Source organism: Somniosus microcephalus, chromosome 16 (genome assembly GCF_052327205.1).
Source record: "Somniosus microcephalus isolate GS21.2 chromosome 16, FLI_Smic_1.0, whole genome shotgun sequence".
Classification (NCBI taxonomy): Eukaryota; Metazoa; Chordata; class Chondrichthyes; order Squaliformes; family Somniosidae; genus Somniosus; species Somniosus microcephalus.
Genome location: NC_141002.1, coordinates 42030747 through 42048136, shown reverse-complemented (window position 1 = coordinate 42048136; position 17390 = coordinate 42030747). Strand labels below are relative to the sequence as shown.

Below are 17390 nucleotides of genomic sequence, written 5' to 3'. Positions count from 1 at the left end.
AAGTGTTGCTTCTGCTCCAGGTTACCATTGCCAGAATTAGAAAAACTTGTACAAATCTGTTTTTATTTGTTTAAAATCAATAGATTAACTTTTATTAATGTTTATTGGATTTTCTCCATGTGGAAGACTTTATGAGAAGACAGTAGGTCCCTTAGCACGTTGAGGTTCAGCATTGCACTTGTTCTAAGGATATCCAAACTCAGTGTGAAGTACTGGATACAGCAAGAATCAAGAATCCTGTAAAATTACGTTCCCTGACCTAAAGCCTGCTTCCTTTCCCACAGATATCGATGAATGTGTTACAGGGAGGCATAACTGCTCTGGCACTGAGACCTGCTTCAATGTCCAGGGCAGCTTCCGCTGCCTGATCTTTGACTGCCCAGAAAACTATCGCAAGTCTGGAGATGCGTAAGTAAAGGAATTTTAGACATGTTTGGGTCTTCATTGGGATCCTCAAGGTAATTTGCTGATGGAGGCTCCATGTTTTGTCCTGCTAAGTTCTTAGGTGGCTTATGGTCTTTAAGCTATAGGGGAGAAATTCAGTTGTTTGCGCCACGCATTAACACCTTAAGAGGGCGATAAGTGGGGCACGAGGCGGCTAGCGCCCGGGCGCGGCAAGACCTGCGCCTCTCGCGAAATTGAATGGACATTTAGCGGCGGCGCAAAACCGCAACGCCCGCTCAGCTGCGCACGCAGCTCCTGACGTCATTTCATGGTGCAACGCCCTTGGGGCGCCCCGAACCGGAAATTCAGTGGCGCCCCCCTCCTTTCCGCCTGTCGCTCCCAGCGACTGGTTGACTGGAACGGTTCCCAGTCGCTGTGGGGCTGGGGGGGTGCTATTTAAAGGGGGCTCTTCCTGGCTTCTTTGTGGTAGCCATTTTTGGACCACTCCTTCTGTGAGAGAGAGAGAGAGATTTGCAGAGAGACAAAGGGAGAGAGCTTTCTGCATTGACTCAGTGCTCGCAGAGGTACTTCTGGCTTCGGCCCAGAACTTTGTAGTTGGTTTGCTTTTTCACTGGCATAACCTTGAGTGGCCACATATATGGGGGCTGCAATGGGTGGAAACGTTGGGCTTCTCCATTACATTGAGAGGGCTCAGAGACGCCAAGAGAGAGTGCCAATCCTGGCCAGATGGAGGAGGGCCAACAGGCGTCTGCACACGAGACCTTACCGTCCCAGGGTTTTCCGCCAACGGTTCTCATACCTCAACATGTCTGAGGAGCAGTGTTTTCGGAGGCTTCGATTCAGCAGGGAGGTGGTCACTGAGCTCTGCCACCTGCTTCAGCCAGATCTGCAGCCTCAACTGAGGAGCAGGACGTCTCTGTCGGTGGCAGTGAAGGTGACAGTGGCTCTCAACTTCTATGCCTCCGGCTCCTTCCAATCCGCTACTGGGGACATTGCCAATATCTCCCAGTTCGCGGTGCATTGCTGCATCCGTCAAGTCAAGAATGCCCTCTTTAAAAGGAGACGTCAGTACATCTCCTTCCCCATGACCCTGGACAAGCAGCAAGAGCGCGCAATGGGATTTGCGAGAATAGCGGGCTTCCCCATGGTCCAGGGCGCCATTGATTGCACGCATGTGGCTTTGCGGGCGCCGCAAGAGAATGCCGAGGATTACCGCAACCGGAAGGGGTTCCATTCGTTGAACGTCCAGTTGGTGTGTGACCACAGACAGCTGATACCCGCTGTCAGTGCCCGCTTTCCAGGCAGCAGCCACGACGCCTTCATCCTGCGCCAGACTTCTGTGGCAGACCTTTTCAAAGCCCCGGCTCACCCAGGAGGCTGGCTTCTCTGGGACAAGGGCTATCCTCTGTGCACCTGGCTGATAACTCCGCTCCATGCGCCCAGCACCCCTGCTGAAGAACGATACAATGAGAGCTATCAAGCGACCAGGAACATCATTGAGCACACAATCGGCGTGCACAAGCAACGGTTCCGTTGTCTGGACCATTCCGGGGGAGCCCTTCAGTACTCACCTGAGCGAGTCTCCCATTTCGTTGTAGTGTGCTGCATGCTGCATAACCTGGCAATTCTCAGGACTCAGCCACTGCCAGCAGACATTGGAGCACCAGCAGAGGAGGAGGAGGAGGAGGAGCACCAAGACGGGAGGGAGGCACAAAGTGCAAGGGCCGTCCATCAGCGGCTTATTGCAAGTCGGTTCTAGGCCCCCTCTGAGGGAATGGCTTGTGCCATTGAAAGAACATGAATGGAACCATTCCGCAACCCCTAAGCCGGTCAAGGCAACAAATAGTTCAAAGAGCAAACATGCACATTCTGAATAAAGACACTTCTTTATTTAACAAACTGTGTGCCCTTCCCGCATGACAAAGTAAGAGAGAGAAACCCCCAAAAAAGCAGTCAGACACATAACTGGCTCTCACAACCTGGAGACAATGAACAAAAGAGTAACCAAAAAATGACCACGATCCTCGGCCTTCAATAAGAAAATTAACAGCATTTTGCTACACCTCCTACTTTTTGCCCTTCGAGGGTGATCTGCTTCGCTTGCGAGAGTGGCCCCTTCCCACCCTGCAGCTCCTCCGCAATGGGACCCCAGTGGCTGCAGCAAGGCTGGGGGAAGGCTGCTGAGTGTCAGAAACTGAGTCGGCAGATGCCCTTGAGGTACGGCCTGGACCAGCTCTGGGCCTGGAGGGCCCGGCTGCTGACTGCTCCAACTCTGCATGGGCGGCAGCAGCCTGTCCTACAGGTGGTGGCAGCTGCAGTGGAGAAGTGACAGTGTTGGCAGCAGGAATGCTGCCATCCTGACAGAGGACAGCCACTCCCTGGTCGGACGACACACTGGCACTCCCACGGGGCAGCACTGCAGCATGCGGAGCCAGCTGCTGAACCACAGACTGCTGGCCTGCTGCGGCACGGCGAGGGCCCCGGCGATTCGTGCCCTATCCAGCGAGGGTGGCAGCAGTCAGTGCTCGTGTGGCCTCAATCTGCGTCTGCATCAGACCAGCCACTGACTGCATTGCACCACTAAGCACCTGCGTGGAAGCTGCCTGTGCTGCCTGTGCTGCGCCGAAGTCCTGCAGACTCCTTGCCTGTGCTGCGCCGAAGTCCTGCAGACTCCTTGCCAGTGCTGCGCCGAAGTCCTGCAGACTCCTTGCCAATGCTGCGCCGAAGTCCTGGACACTCCTTGCCAGTGACTCAATGGATTCGGGCATCCTTGCCACTGCAGCCATGAGCTCAGTGTGCCTGTGCTCCGCCTGGGTGCTCATTTCAGCGAGGAGCCACACCTCTACTGCGCTCACTGTAGCAGGACTCGAGGCCAGACTCTCCCTCCGAGGAGAAGGCTGCCGAGCTTCCCTAACCCCCCCCGCATTGCTGCAGCCCGCTGGGCCCCGGAGCTTCACCCTCCTCACACCATTCCCCCCTGCTCCCTTCCAGGGAAGACGTGTCCCCATTATGGCCATGGGCTGCCTCGGCTGAGGGTGGCACTGATGGTCCGGCTTCCTCTTCCTCCTCGCCTTCAGAATCACTCACAGTGGCAGCTTGAGGGCCCGCCTCCTCACCTGGCGAATCAGCATCTGAAAGCAGGGAGGTACAAGAGTTGCTTTAGCGTGAGGACAGGGCGGCAGCGAGGGAGGCATGAGTGCTGCAATGCGCTGTATTGGTTCGATAGTGGCAAAGGATGCTGGTGTGAGGCACAAGTGGAAGGAGAGAAGTCAAAAAGGTGATGACCTTACCATTGCTGTCCATAACGGGGTCGACATCTCCAGTGGCGACGGGGCCAATCATCCGGCCTGCCATAATCCGCTGGACTCGCTGCTCCAGATCGCTGAGGTCTTGAAGGTGAGGCCGGCCTCCCCCGGTCCGTTGCTGCTGCCTCCTGTTATGGGCCAGCTTGCCCTGCAAGAGAAAGGACGGGCTCTGAGTACAGTATGAAGCCCTGATCTTGGCTGCACTGCCTCCCATGGTCGAATAGCCCTTACAGTGTGAAGCCCTGATCTTGGCTGCACTGCCTCCCATGGTGGAATAGCCCTTACAGTGTGAAGCCCTGATCTTGGCTGCACTGCCTCGCATGGTGGAATAGCCCTTACAGTGTGAAGCCCTAATCTTGGCTGCACTGCCTCCCATGGTAGAATAGCCCTTACAGTGTGTAAACTGCTGAATGTGCGTGTGAGTTTCATGAAAGACCCATAGGTGTTGGATGAGGGCTGGGCATTGGGGCTTTCAGGACCCTTTGGCCATAAAGTGAGGTGGACATGCAGGGATGAAGAGAATACTGAAAAGGGTGCTCACCCTGACGACCCGAGTGAGGTCGTTGAACTTCTTCCTGCATTGCACAGGGGTCCTAGGCACCATGCTGCTGGAGGTCACTCTGTGAGCCACCTCCCTCCAAGCTTTGCGATAGTCGTTGGGCAGCGGCCTCCTGCCACTGTCCGGAAACAGGATAGATCGCCTGCGCTCCACTGCACGAATCAGAACCTGCAAGGTCCCCTCACTGAACCGCTGCGCTCGCTCCCTGGCCCTCTCCATGGTCCTAAGCGTTAGAATGTGGCAGCAGGTCTGTCCAGGCCGAGAATCAGGGCTCCGATGCGCAGGGTGTGGCTGCAATCCAAGATCGAACCTCCCCTTTAAGAGCTGACCGGCGCCAGCGTGTCTGCGTGCAATCGCTAACTGGCCGCACCTGTGCTGCGCCCGCCCTCGGTGGTAGCGCCTCGCTTCTCCAGCTTAGCGCCTTAAGACAGTCGTGCAGCGCCTGTTTTAGCGCTCCAAGCACCTCTTGGGGCGAAGCAGGTCAATTTAGCAGTAGGTGGCGATAATTTGCGCCGGGCGCTAAATTTTGCGCACGCTCGAGTATTACGCCCCAAACGTGGCGATACTGAATTTCTCCCCCATAGTCTTTTAGCAAGCCAACACTCAGCTTAGCTCTGACTATAGACAAAGTGCTGCTGGTTGAAAGTAGTAATGATCAGATTTAAAAGAAATTATAATCTACATTCCTGGTAAATATTAGAGAGACAAAGTATAATGTACTGTAAATTACAGAGGAATAAAAATCCAGTAAAATTTCTTCAAGTCTCTGTGCTCTGTGCAATGACCAGGGTCTTTATCACAGTTATCCTTGTTACAGTTGTTTCTGTGTGAATGTGTTGTTAGGCCACCTAGTACAAAAGAACACAACATGTATCTGACTTGTTGGTCCAATTCTGTGTTTAACCATACAGTTTACGTTGTTAAGTTCACTCTCAGTCCCTAGGCGTTTCCCATGTTGGGAGTACTGTTTCACCTTTGTTTTGACCTTGTGCGTTGCGCTGTTGAGTTCATTTTAACCAGTTCATTGTGAGCCTGAAAATCCATGGGCCGTCACTCCTGGCATAAGTACTGGGTTCCACCTGCTGGGAATATCTGCTGCTGACTCTGCTGGTGTATACAGGTTCCGGCAGAGGTTTCCTAATTTAAATAGTACAGGCAGGTACCTGCGCCGCAATGGGCACATCTTGGGCGCCCACCAGAGTTAGAGGGGGTGGGAGAAACAGCTTGCCTCTGTTCCAGTGCAATTTTATTTTTTTGATGGGTCCATCAACCCCCTGTAGAAAGCCTACCACCAGAAATTCCAGGTCTCTTTTGAGGTTCCAGGCCAGGCCCAGGATGCAGAGCAGACAATGAGGACAAGTAGGGATAATGCAAGTAAGGGTGCCCTTGTGACTTGGGTTATGCCCATTTCGATACTGTGGTAGAGGCAGAAACCTGATTGGAAAGATTTAAACATGGAGTTGTGGAAAAGATGGGTTCAGATTTAGGAAGTGATAAATTTCAGATTTAATACATTACCTTTTCCCTATCAACAGCACTACGTGTACAATGAAACTTCCATTTTCTGTCATAATGTATTTGACCACTCCTATCTCTGTGGATAATGGAGTTGGTGGATAATTGAGTTGATCCTATACTATGGTATAGCATTGCCTTAGACATGACGAGTGGGTGAACATCTCCAATTCACCCCCAACATTAAAAATGACTTATTTTACAATAACTTTATTAACTTGCCTATAAAGTTGTTTTTTGTATGTTTGAGTACCTTTATTAACTTGCTTACATGAAGACCACAGCCTGAATTAAAAACCTTTGCTTGAAGTTGATATTTTGGCCAAGAGCTATCACTCTGTTAGCCTCTGCGAGATGGCACAGTCTGACTATTTAAAGAATTTCCTATTATGCACTGGGAGGAGTCTATCAGTGTGAGTGCCAGATATATCTCCTCATGGCTTAAATGCATTTTTTAGTTTCTTTTACTATTTTTCCAAATTATTTGAAAAGAAGCGACAGAATGAATTTTTCAGGTAAAATTTCATATCAGCTTTCTAACTCACAGAAACAGTATGGGGTAGATTATTGTCTTCACCACCTGGGCGGTTATATGGTGGAGCAGTTTGCTCACCCTTTATAAGAACCGGCCCAATTTACATTTCATTAAAATCAAATTGGATGGATTGCCAGGCAGTATAGATGAAAATCTACTCCCATAAGTCAGATGCAGCTATGCAGACCAACAGATAGACAGACAAAACAGAAAGAAAGACTGACAGTGTCTTTCCACATTTTGTTTTGATTTTTTTAAATTTCCCCGCCCCCCGAAAAATGAACTGAATTTTGGAAGCCTTTTGGGTAAATACAAAGTCATTGATTCACGTCCCCTGTATTTTGTTGATAGAAAATGTAAGCATTTAAATTAATCACAGCATGTATTTAGGTCCAGTGTACTCCCACCACCAAACCTCAGGAAAGATATATTTGCCTTGGAGGGAGTGTAGCGTAGATTCACCAGAATCATACCAGGGCTTAAAGCTCCTGTAATCTTAAAATTAGAGCTAGGCCAGTTAGGAGTGAAATCAGGAAGTATTTTTTCACACAAAGGGTTGTGGAAATCTGGAACTCTTTCCCTAAAAGGCTGTGGATGCTGGGTCAATTGACATTTTCAAGACTGAGATTGATAGATTTTTGTTAGATAAGAGTATCAAGTGATAGCCTGTACCACAACATGGAGTTGAGATACAGATCAGCCATAATCTAATTGAATGGTGGAACATGCTCGAGGTGTTGAATGTCCTACTCCAGTTCCTATGCACCTGTCACACTTCAAAGTGTTACACTTTGGTACAGATGCAAAGCAGGGGAGAGGCCAGGTCCAACAAAGCTCCCACTTTAGCAGCTTAACCTCACAGATCCCAAACTACCACACTATGGGAAATCTGCTCGCTAAAAGAAAATGAATGTGTGACACTGAAATTTTGTGTGAAACATTTTGCCTCTGCTATGTGGCAACAGTGACAGCACATGATTATTGCCAATGCAAATAGTTCAGTGTTGTGGACTTATCAGTTTAAGAAAGCCTAACCATAATTTTGGACTAAGTCAAGAACACATGGCATCCGAAGAAGGGAGGTAGCAAAATTTTTTTGGTGTTGGTGGGTCTTTACTTTGGCAAAACCTTCAGCTGTTTCCTCTTTGCTATTTATTAGCTCTTTAATTGCATGCACTCTATTTAAACTGGCTGCAGTGGATACAACCATGTCTGCTTCATTCATAAAGTAATTTTATGCTTGGTTGGGGCAGACTTAAAACATTTCTTTAAATTGGATTTTGGATTTGTTGTCCCTTAGCTGCTGATGTCTTGGCTCTCGCCTTCCAGTTGGCAGAGTAGATGTGGTCTTCCTCATCGCCTCCTCTGTCAGTATCTTGTCAGTATTATCCTTATCATCATCAAGTAGCGGAGGTGCCAAAAAAGCATCAAATTTAAAGCAAAACATTTTTAATACTTAATTCTCTTCCTGCTACATTTTTTTGAGCACTTGTCTTCCACTCTTTAGTTCAAGTCTGATGGGTGCCTGATGCTCACTGTTAATTATTTGGGAAAGAGTTACTACACAGAATAGAAGCACCTCACTGTAGAAGGGGTGAAAAAACAGACAGCTGAGAAAGTTCAGGATAACCTGTGTCACTGTCTACTCTGCAACCACCATTCTGATCAGCTAAGAGGAGGAGGTAAGCAGGCAGCAGATGTCTGTTGTCTTGTCTCTTTTTTAGTTAGGTACCTCCTTTTATGGCTGGGCTCAGGACCAGTGAAGCTGTAAATTGTGAATTTGAGGGCAAGGCAGTAATGGGATTTGAATCCAGTGCATTTAACTGGGAGGCAGGCACTCCTGATTTATTTGGCCGTCACAAATGTTAGTGATTTTGCATGGTGAGACATTTAAAAATGGAAAAATACCTAGTCTATCTGTAACACATCACAAGATCAGAATTTAGATTCAGATAAAGAAGGCCTTTCAACCCATTTGTTCTTACCCTTTCTGAAAACTAACCCTACCACTTTCCTATTACAGTAAATAGTTCCTTAAATGAGTAGTGTCCTGGCCTCAGCGAATCTTCCAGGCAACCTGTTTCAATTGTTGACCACCCTCTGTGTAAAGAGATATTTGCTGACATTTGTCCTAACTTTTCCCTTCACAACTCTAAACTCATATCCTCTTGTCCCTCTGCATTGACATTTACCTTTTCTATTCTGTTAAGTATTGTGCACTTCTATAAAGTTCCCTCTGAGACATCTCTTTAGGAGGCTGAAGAACCTTAGCTTATCAAATCATATCTCGTAAGTCTTCCCTCTGACATTGAGAATCAACCCACTTGCTCTCCACTGCACTGCCTCTAGATTGCTTAATTGGGTCCCATGCGATGTTTAATAGTGTGTTCAGTTTCTCCCTGTGCTATAGTCATATGCAAGCTTTTGAATAGATTTCCTTGGAAACATGCCTAACTAGCCATTCTCCGACTGCTTTTCTGGGGTTTCTGCGGCTCTTTCTGCTGAAGTTATGGTGGACGAGCAGGAAATTCACCGCTATTAGCTTGGCAACATGTCTTAACTAAATGGTCACCCGCAACAAGTTTGTTATTACACTGCTAACAAGGCAAAATTAAAAGGGAAAAAAAGGATTTTCTGAAAGGCCACCTTCAATACATAAGGCGGGGTGGGGGGGTGAATTTCCGTGAGGGTTTTCCTACTCATTTGCCTTAATTTCGGTGTAAGATCTGCGGATATCCCGCAAAAACGATGTAAATGTTTACACTGTTTTTCCGGAGGTTCTGTGGCTCTTCCACTGGTTAAGGCGGATGTGTGGGAGAGCCCCTGTGGAAATTCACCCCCTTGATATCATTACTTTCGGTATGTTCTGTAACAGAAGAAAAAACTTGTTGAATTGTCATAGGTCAAAGATCAAAATCTAAAATTCTGAGTGGAAACATTGGGGTGAATTTTGGTGGGGGTTCTCTTGCTCGTCTGCCATTTTTCTGGGGTTTCCGCGGCTCTTCCGCTGAAGTTACGATGGATGAGTAGGAGAACTCTCACGGACATTCACCCCCATTGTGTAGGTAATTCTTTTATTTTCTGCTACACTGACTTGCTGGCTTTGCTTATGTTCATTAACACCCCTCTTTCCTCTCTCACTTTCTTCCAGTCGCTGTGAGCGCTTGCCTTGCAATGAGAATAAGGAGTGCCAAAGCCTACCTTTAAGAATAACCTACTATTACCTCACTTTCCCCACCAACATCCACGTGCCCACCAATGTCTTCCGTTTCGGGCCCTCTCATGCTGTTCCTGGAGATAACATTCTCCTTTCCATTACCCATGGCGATGAGGACGACTACTTTAACACGCAGGAACTGAATAACCACAGTGGAATTGTGTTTGTGCAGCGGCAAATCACAGAATCCAGGGATTTTCTTCTCACCGTTGAGATGAAGCTCTTGCGTCATGGAGCCACCAACATATTTGTAGCAAAAATCTACATTGTTGTCACTGCTGAGGTTTGATGACTGTTATTTGGTGAATAGCCAGAGCAATGATTACTATTATTACCCCAATTGACCCTATGGTATGCTGACTGACAATAATAGAAATCTGGACTTTCTTATATTTACTGTGCATGTCCAAGTGGCCCAGTGCAGAAGTTTCTGTTTTTTTGTTTTTCAGCTGTTGTGAAGGCCACAAAGTGTAACTTTCAGAATGCATTGCCCCCCCACCCCCCCCGAACACCGCCCCCCACCCCGCCACCACCACCTTTACACTGGCTTAATGATAGATCTCACTGCATGACTTCTGTCTCTTAGTGTACAAATAGAGGGTGTAAAATTAAGACAAGTGTGGGATATGTACATTACTCTATGTTGTAACCCACTTGCGACATTGTCACTTGTGAATTATGAGGTCCTCCTCATTTGTGGAGTAAACTGTTGCATCCAAGGTTTTTTTTTAAAATCATCATTACACAAGTGAAAATGTAAATACCAAAACTAATTTTGTTTATTTCCCCAAATTAAAAAAACATATTTTTACCTCTAGGAGAAAGTTAACACTTATACGTAGATCTTTGAGAAGGGGCGATATCATCAGAACAGTTATTGTGAAATTGTAAAGAAGTTTTTTTTTCCCTCTCATTTTTCTAATGTGCCCACACTTGTGTGTCTAAGTGATCAATTTGGGAATCATATTCAATATGTTTGGAGCAACAAATTACTCTTATGCATTGATTAAAGACTTCAAGGGTGACTTTCTGTGAGGGATTCTCCTGCACATCTGCCATAACATCGGCGGAAGGAAGAGCCTTGGAAACTCCGGGAAAATGCAGCTCTTCTGCTGAAGTTATGATGAACAAGTGGGAGAACTCACGCAGAAATTCACCCACTTTTGATTTTGTGTGCGGGAGTGGATTATTGTTGAGTGTACTTTGGGACTCTAAAGTTGATGACATAGATCAAATTTTAAAGGGGATACACAAGGAGCTTTGTTGTTATTATGCATTTTCAGATTCCTAGATACTTGCTCTCCAGCTATTATGACACCACAGCCGCATAACCAACCACAACCTAATCTTGATTATGCTGACAAGCAGAATACTCTATACAATGTCATAATGTTGTGAGTTGTCACAGAACTGCTGTGTTAAAACCAGTGATTTCATGTCAGTCAATTGATCTTTTTTAAGTGTTCCAAATTCCAATTGGCTCACCCTTACTTTATGTACTGTAATTTCTGAAATTTCTAATGAGTAAGTAGAGTTGATGGGATTCTGTAGAACAATTTATGTACTGTATCATTTGTCATTGTGCTAAGTAAGCTTTTCCAGATTAGCTTTGTTGATAAAATTGGTAGTGTTCTATTTTGAAAGATGGGATGCTTTTTAGTAAAACAGATACCTGCACAAAATTATGAATTATTTGAGCCAGATTAGATATACAATTGATTTTCTTAACCTTACTCAGTCATTAATTGCACAGGGCACTGAATATATGGATGCCATTTTGCAGTATTTTTTAACAACAGCTGTACAATGATATTGTCTGATAAGGTGTCAATATGAAACGAGGCTGGACTCAGTAGCCAAAATGGCTGGCTCAATCGTCAATCTATTGATAACAGTTATCAAGCATCATCCTATTTGCAGCTCGTGGAGGGTCAACAGTTTTGTGAGTCATTTGACACCAGTCTGCGAGGATTGAGGTCACATCTTCCTGCCACTCTGGCTGATGTGCCATTTGACTCTAAGACTGACCCCATGGAGGCTCCTTTCACAGGCTAATTCCAATACTGTTTAATCAAGTATGATTGACACTATTAATATGACATTTAGCAGTGGAACTGTCTACTTTTTTTTACTGTATAATTCATTTACTTTCTTTTTATTGCAGATTGATAAATAAAATGTATTTCATTACTTCTGAACCCAGGGCTTTTTTTCTTTCCTTGTGTGCATCCAAATTCATTGATTTGAAAAAAAAAATGGGGTCTCTCACAGGACCCTTATGCAATGTTGTTCACTTCTGGAGTGTTCTACCACACTTTGTGGTCCTTTACTCTCTCTGTCCTGATTTCCTACACACAGGCCCAATAGCTAACTTGTTTCAAGCCAGTTAACTTTTAGAGTTCAGTGGATCTGTTTACTCATCCAGACACTGTGTCGGCCTCCGAGAACATATGTCATAGTGGTGGGTAGGGTGGCGGGGGGGTGGGGGGAAGTACTAAGTGAAGTACCCCAGTGTTTGGTGTTGGGACCATTACTGTTTCTAATTTACGTCAATGACTTGGATTCAGAAACTCAATTCAAATTGGTGAAATCAAACTAGGATGGGCAGTGGAATCAGAAGAGGCAGCTCAGAAATTGCAGAATGAGTTGGACAAAATATCTAAGTCAGCAGAGCATGGCAGATGATTGTAAAGTACTGCACAAATGGAAAACAAATAGATGACAGAATTATTCCATGAATGGTGCTGAAATAGCTAAGCATGAAGTTGAAAAAAGACCTAGGTGTCTTCGTTGCCGAAGGCCGCGATTTTGCCAGCGTTCAGAGGGCGGGTTTAGAGGCGCGTCAGCAGTGAAAATCTAAATAATTGACGGCGGGTTGTGAACCCACCGCCATCCCGCCTCTACGCAACTTTGCAAAGTGTTGGGTCTGCGAGTCCCGATCAGACCCGACACCAAGTGGTGGGAGAGGCACTTAAGGCAGTTAACAGCTTGTTAACTGCCTAGATAATCCCAATTTTATAGGCTCTTCCCATTTTACTACATTTTCAGCGTGTTGCTCATCATGCAACACACACGCCAGCTGATTGTGCCGGGTTCAGCAACTACCTGAATTCTTGATAGTTGCTCCTGCAGCATAAAAGCGGACCTGTAACATGGCTGACTTTCAGACGTCAGAACTTTGTGTTTTGAGGTTTTGGAACACTGAGATCCATATGCACTTTGACCTCCTTGGAAAACCCTCTCCCCACATTGACTGAGCACTTATAACATCTATTCCTCAACTGAGATATATACCAGTAGAATGGGGACCATTTGTACCCGCTCATCCTGGTCCCCAGATTCGGAGGAAGAGCAGCCGTGGCAGCAGCAGCAGAACCAGGCACAACAGCAGCAGCAACAACAGGAGCGCCAACCTCCTCCTCAGCCACCTGATGCTGCACAGGGCAGAGGGCGTCAGCACAGGGCTGCTCCGCGCCGCAGGCGATACCCCCAACACAGGGTTTACAGGCCGAGGATGAGCTTCCTCAACATGAGTGAGAAGCAGTGCCAAAGGAGGCTGATTCTTCTGTGAGAGGTAGTCGCTGACATCTGCACAATGCTGCACCAACACCTGGAGCCCAGAGGAGCGGGTGAACACTCCTTACCAGTGGCTGTCAAAGCCACCAACGCACTCAATTTCTTTGCTTCAGGGTCCTTCCAGGGATCAGCAGCAGACATCAGCGGCATCTCCCGGTCGGCCGCACACACTTGCATCATGCAGGTTACCGATGCCCTCTTTGCAAAGGCGCACAATTACATCCACCTCTCCACGGATGAAGCAAGTGTAACCGCAAATGCAAATATGGCAGGCTTCCCAAGGGTGCAGGGAGTCGTAGACTGCACACATGTGGCCATTAGGGCACCCCATCACAACCCAGCTGTATTTGTCAACCGCAAGGGCTTCCACTCCCTTAATGTCCAGCTGGTGTATAACCACAGGAAGAACATTATGCATGTTTGCGCCAAGTTCCCTGGCAGTTGCCATGACTTGTTCATCTTGCGGCAGTCTACTGTGCCTCAGCTGTTCAATCTGCGAACCCAACTTTCCGGATGGCTAACTGGAGACAAGGACTATCCCCTGAAGACGTAGCTACTGACACCGATGAGGAGGCCATCAAACAAATCTGAGGAGCGCTACAATGTGAGCCACATTTCCACCAGAAGCATCATAGAGCAAACCATCGGCTTGCTCAAAATGAGATCCAGATGTTACGACAGAACTGGTGGAGCCCTACAGTACTCACCAGCCAGGGTGTCCAGAATCATCGTGGTCTGCTGTGCCCTGCACAGCACCGCACAGCAGTGTGGCTTACCGCTACCTGAGGAACAAGTGGCTCAGCACACAGCCTCCTCAAAGGAGGAGGAGGACGAGGCTGCAGATGAGGAAGACCTTGCAGAGGCGCATGTGCCAGTTCCACCAGCACGCAAGCACATTGCTGGCCGTGAGACATGGGATGCACTAATCCATGCCAGATTCGCGTAAGTTTACGCAGTCAACACATGTGGCTGGCACATGGAAATGAGTGTCTGGACAACCTTCTTAACAAGCCATACAGCATCTGTACAATAAAATGAGGCTTCCTAACACTCTCAGCACCATCATTACAGATGAAAGGCGCCTTGACCCCTCACTGTGACACTTCCATTTCTGAGCACACATAGGCCAACTCTTTGAAGCTTTGCCATCACATCTCTTTATTACATTTGAAATTACGATGACAAACTTCACTTTGTCTATTTGTGTGTTAACTTTCTCATAAATGTGCTTCCATGTGGTGCTTCCCCTGTGGCTTCAGCAGATGTTGAGGCACCTTGCTCACTTCTATGCTGCGCCTGCTTCGACACCTTTGGCGGGCATCCTCTGGGTTTGGGAGCCTGGGGGGGCTCGGCAACAGTCTGCTCCTCCTGCGGCTGTGCAGGGGCTGAGACGGCCATCTCAGTTGGGTGAGGAGTCAGGGGCTCTGACTGAGGGCTCCGCAGTGGCATGGTCGTGTGAGCGCTTGGAGAGGAGCCCACACTTCCTTGTTGTCGACTACCAACATCCCTCTCATGGGTCACCCGCACTTCACTGCTAGCAGGTAGCTGGGGAGAGCACTTTGCTGCACATCAGTGAGGCCATGAGGACCCGTCTCTGTACTGACAGTCCTCATAACGGGGATGTCCATGTACCTCTGGTTCCTCTCTTCAATAAATGCTCATCTATCCTCCATAGATGACCATCTATTTAAAAGAGTCACCATGTTCATTTGTGTCTGGTGATTTATGTTCTCCATGGAGGTTGCCATCCTTTCCATGGCGGCACCTACATTCACGATTCAGTGCAACGCGGCATTGCTCATGTTTGACATGGTGTGGAGATGCTGGTGTTGGACTGGGGTGGACAAATGTAAGAAATCACACAACACCAAGTTATAGTCGAGCAGAAACTGATAGCCAAGTTCTGCACCCATGAAGACGGCCTCAACCGGGATCTTGGGTACATGTCACGCTACATGTAACCCCACCTGATGTAGGGTCATCCAGACTCGAGTTGTCATTGGCTTGTTCTCTCCACACAGATGCGGCCGGACCTGCTGTGATTTCCAGCAAAAAAAATGTTTTTTGTCTGTTTTTTTGTTTTTCATACAGACCCCAGCATCTGCAACATTTGACCCCTTGTGACCCCACCTCATTGTTCTTTGATGTAATGTTTTCCTGACTGACCTGTTTGGACACCATTTACACCTTTGATTGCTGTGATTATCTCTCTGCCGAGGTGTGATAAATGGCAGTTAGAAAGATTACCTGTAACCATCTGGCAATGTTCTCTGACTATATAAGCTGTGTCTTTATGCATCTCTCCACTTCACCTGATGAAGGAGCAGCGCTCCAAAAGCTTGTGATTTCAAATAAAGCTGTTGGACTATAACCTGGTGTTGTGTGATTTCTTATGTTTGACATGGACTCCTCCATTCTCTGCACACTCGAAGTTATAGTGGTTGCAAACCCTGTCAGAGCCTCCTGCACTTGTTCCTGAAGTTCCAGCACCACTCTCTTTCTGGATGGCCCCAGAGGCACAGCGTCCACATGCAGCTGAGCAGAGCTAGGAGCGACCCGCATCCTCTGACAAGGACTCTCCACTGCTGTCCCTGTCTCCACCATCTGCTGATGTTCACTTGTGAGCTGTGATACACCAGGTGACAGCACTACTCTATCTCGTGAATGACCCACCAAGGTGCGCACCTCTGCGCTGGTGCTGGGTGTGCTCAATTCTGCTGATGCTGCACCCTCAGAGGTTGTAGCTTCCTCCGAGGAGTCTTCTGGCTCAACCTCCTGGACAGTGGGGAGGGGGGCTCTCGATGGCCCTGTGGGGGAGTAAAGGCATGAGTTAGACATGTGATATTAACTTAGCAGACACATCCCATTGTGCAGATGATCAACACTCAATCTGTATGAACATCAGATGCCATATCAGTCACTCATGCAATCTAAATGAGAGGGTTGCAAATCTAATCTGTCACCAGCTTGCTCTACTGTGCCAGTCCCTCCATCCCCCACTTCCAGCTCCTCAGCACCTCCGAAAATGTCGATTGCAGCCTCCTCAGCGGTGGTCAAGTGCGCCAATGAAGGTGGCCCTCCTCCTGTCCACCCCGTCTCCCTCTTATTGTGGGCTCTCTTTTCCTGCAATGAGGGAGACAAGTGGAGTTTGAGCAAGAATGTTGGAGTGAGTGTAAAGAATCCATAGCATAGATGCTTAGAGGGAGACAAAGATGGAATGAGGTGCCAATACCAAGGGCCCTCCCTGTGCATTGTTAGTTGTTGCCATTGCATAACAGTGACAGCGAGTGTGAGGAGTGCATAGTAGAATAGTGAAGTGATTCTGTACATAGAGAGAGAGGGATGGTTAAGGGTGCAAGGAATGTAAGGGTAATTTGGGATGTGCAGGAGTAGGTTGACAATGCAGAGTGCTGGTGATGAGAAGAGATGAGAAGCAGATTGAAGGTAAGTGCGATGTTATACTCACTTTTGTGGCATTGAACCCAGGTGCGTGAGCACAAGGACCTGGCGCTCACCTCCTCAGCAATCTGCAGCCAGGCTGCCTTGGTTTGCTGAGGAGGCTTCCTCCATCCATTGGAGGGGAACAGTACCTCTCACTCCCTCCACAAGAGCATGGAGGGAGTCATCATCAAATCATGGAGAGGCCTTTGATCGTGACCCACTCATCTCTCTATCTGCCACATTGAAAAGCATCAGAAAATGAAGGAGAAACCACAAGGCTGCATGGGCCCCTTAAATGCAGCTGAAAGGAAGATGTCAGCAGAGGCGAGCCGCAGACCCGAACCCACTGATTGGGCCGGGCAACGCGCACGATGGGCTTAATAAGCCCAGTTAAGGCAAAATACCTAATGCAGAGTGGATTAAACCGGCAGCGGGACCAGAACCTGCCGACAAGCCAACCCGACTCCAACCCGCCTTCACTCGGAAAATCGCGGCCTAAGTGTTCAAAATGTCCAATGCAGAACAGCAATCAGCAAAGCCAACAGAATGTTGAATGACCTAACCAAAACTGTAGAATACAAGTCAGAGAAAGTCATTATCAAATTGTACAATACTTTATTCAGACCACACATTGAGTATTGCATCCAGTTCTAGTTGCCAAGAGACAAGGGAGACATTCAAATACTGGAAGAAGTGCAGGGAAGAACCAAGAGGTTGATCCCTAGAGTCAAGGTTTGAGTTATGAGGAAAAACTTGGTTTTTTTTAGCTTGGAATGGAGGCATCTGAGAGGTGATCTCATAGAGGTATACCAAAACGTTGAGGGAATGAAAGAAGTA

At 47.5% G+C, this 17390-nt stretch overlaps 1 protein-coding gene across 4 annotated transcripts in view; it reads left to right on the top strand.

Moving 5' to 3' along the window:
- fbln1 (fibulin 1) overlaps window positions 1-17390 on the top strand; it is a 250906-nt gene that overhangs the window by 139077 nt on the left and 94439 nt on the right. For 3 of the 4 annotated variants that reach the window (XM_086008866.1, XM_086008865.1, XM_086008864.1), the window contains one exon: window positions 285-408. In XM_086008866.1, the coding sequence (XP_085864992.1) occupies window positions 285-408 (124 nt within the window). Of the gene's footprint in view, window positions 1-284; window positions 409-9470; window positions 11735-17390 lie in introns of those variants that run through there. The other variant, XM_086008867.1, reaches the window with a different exon arrangement.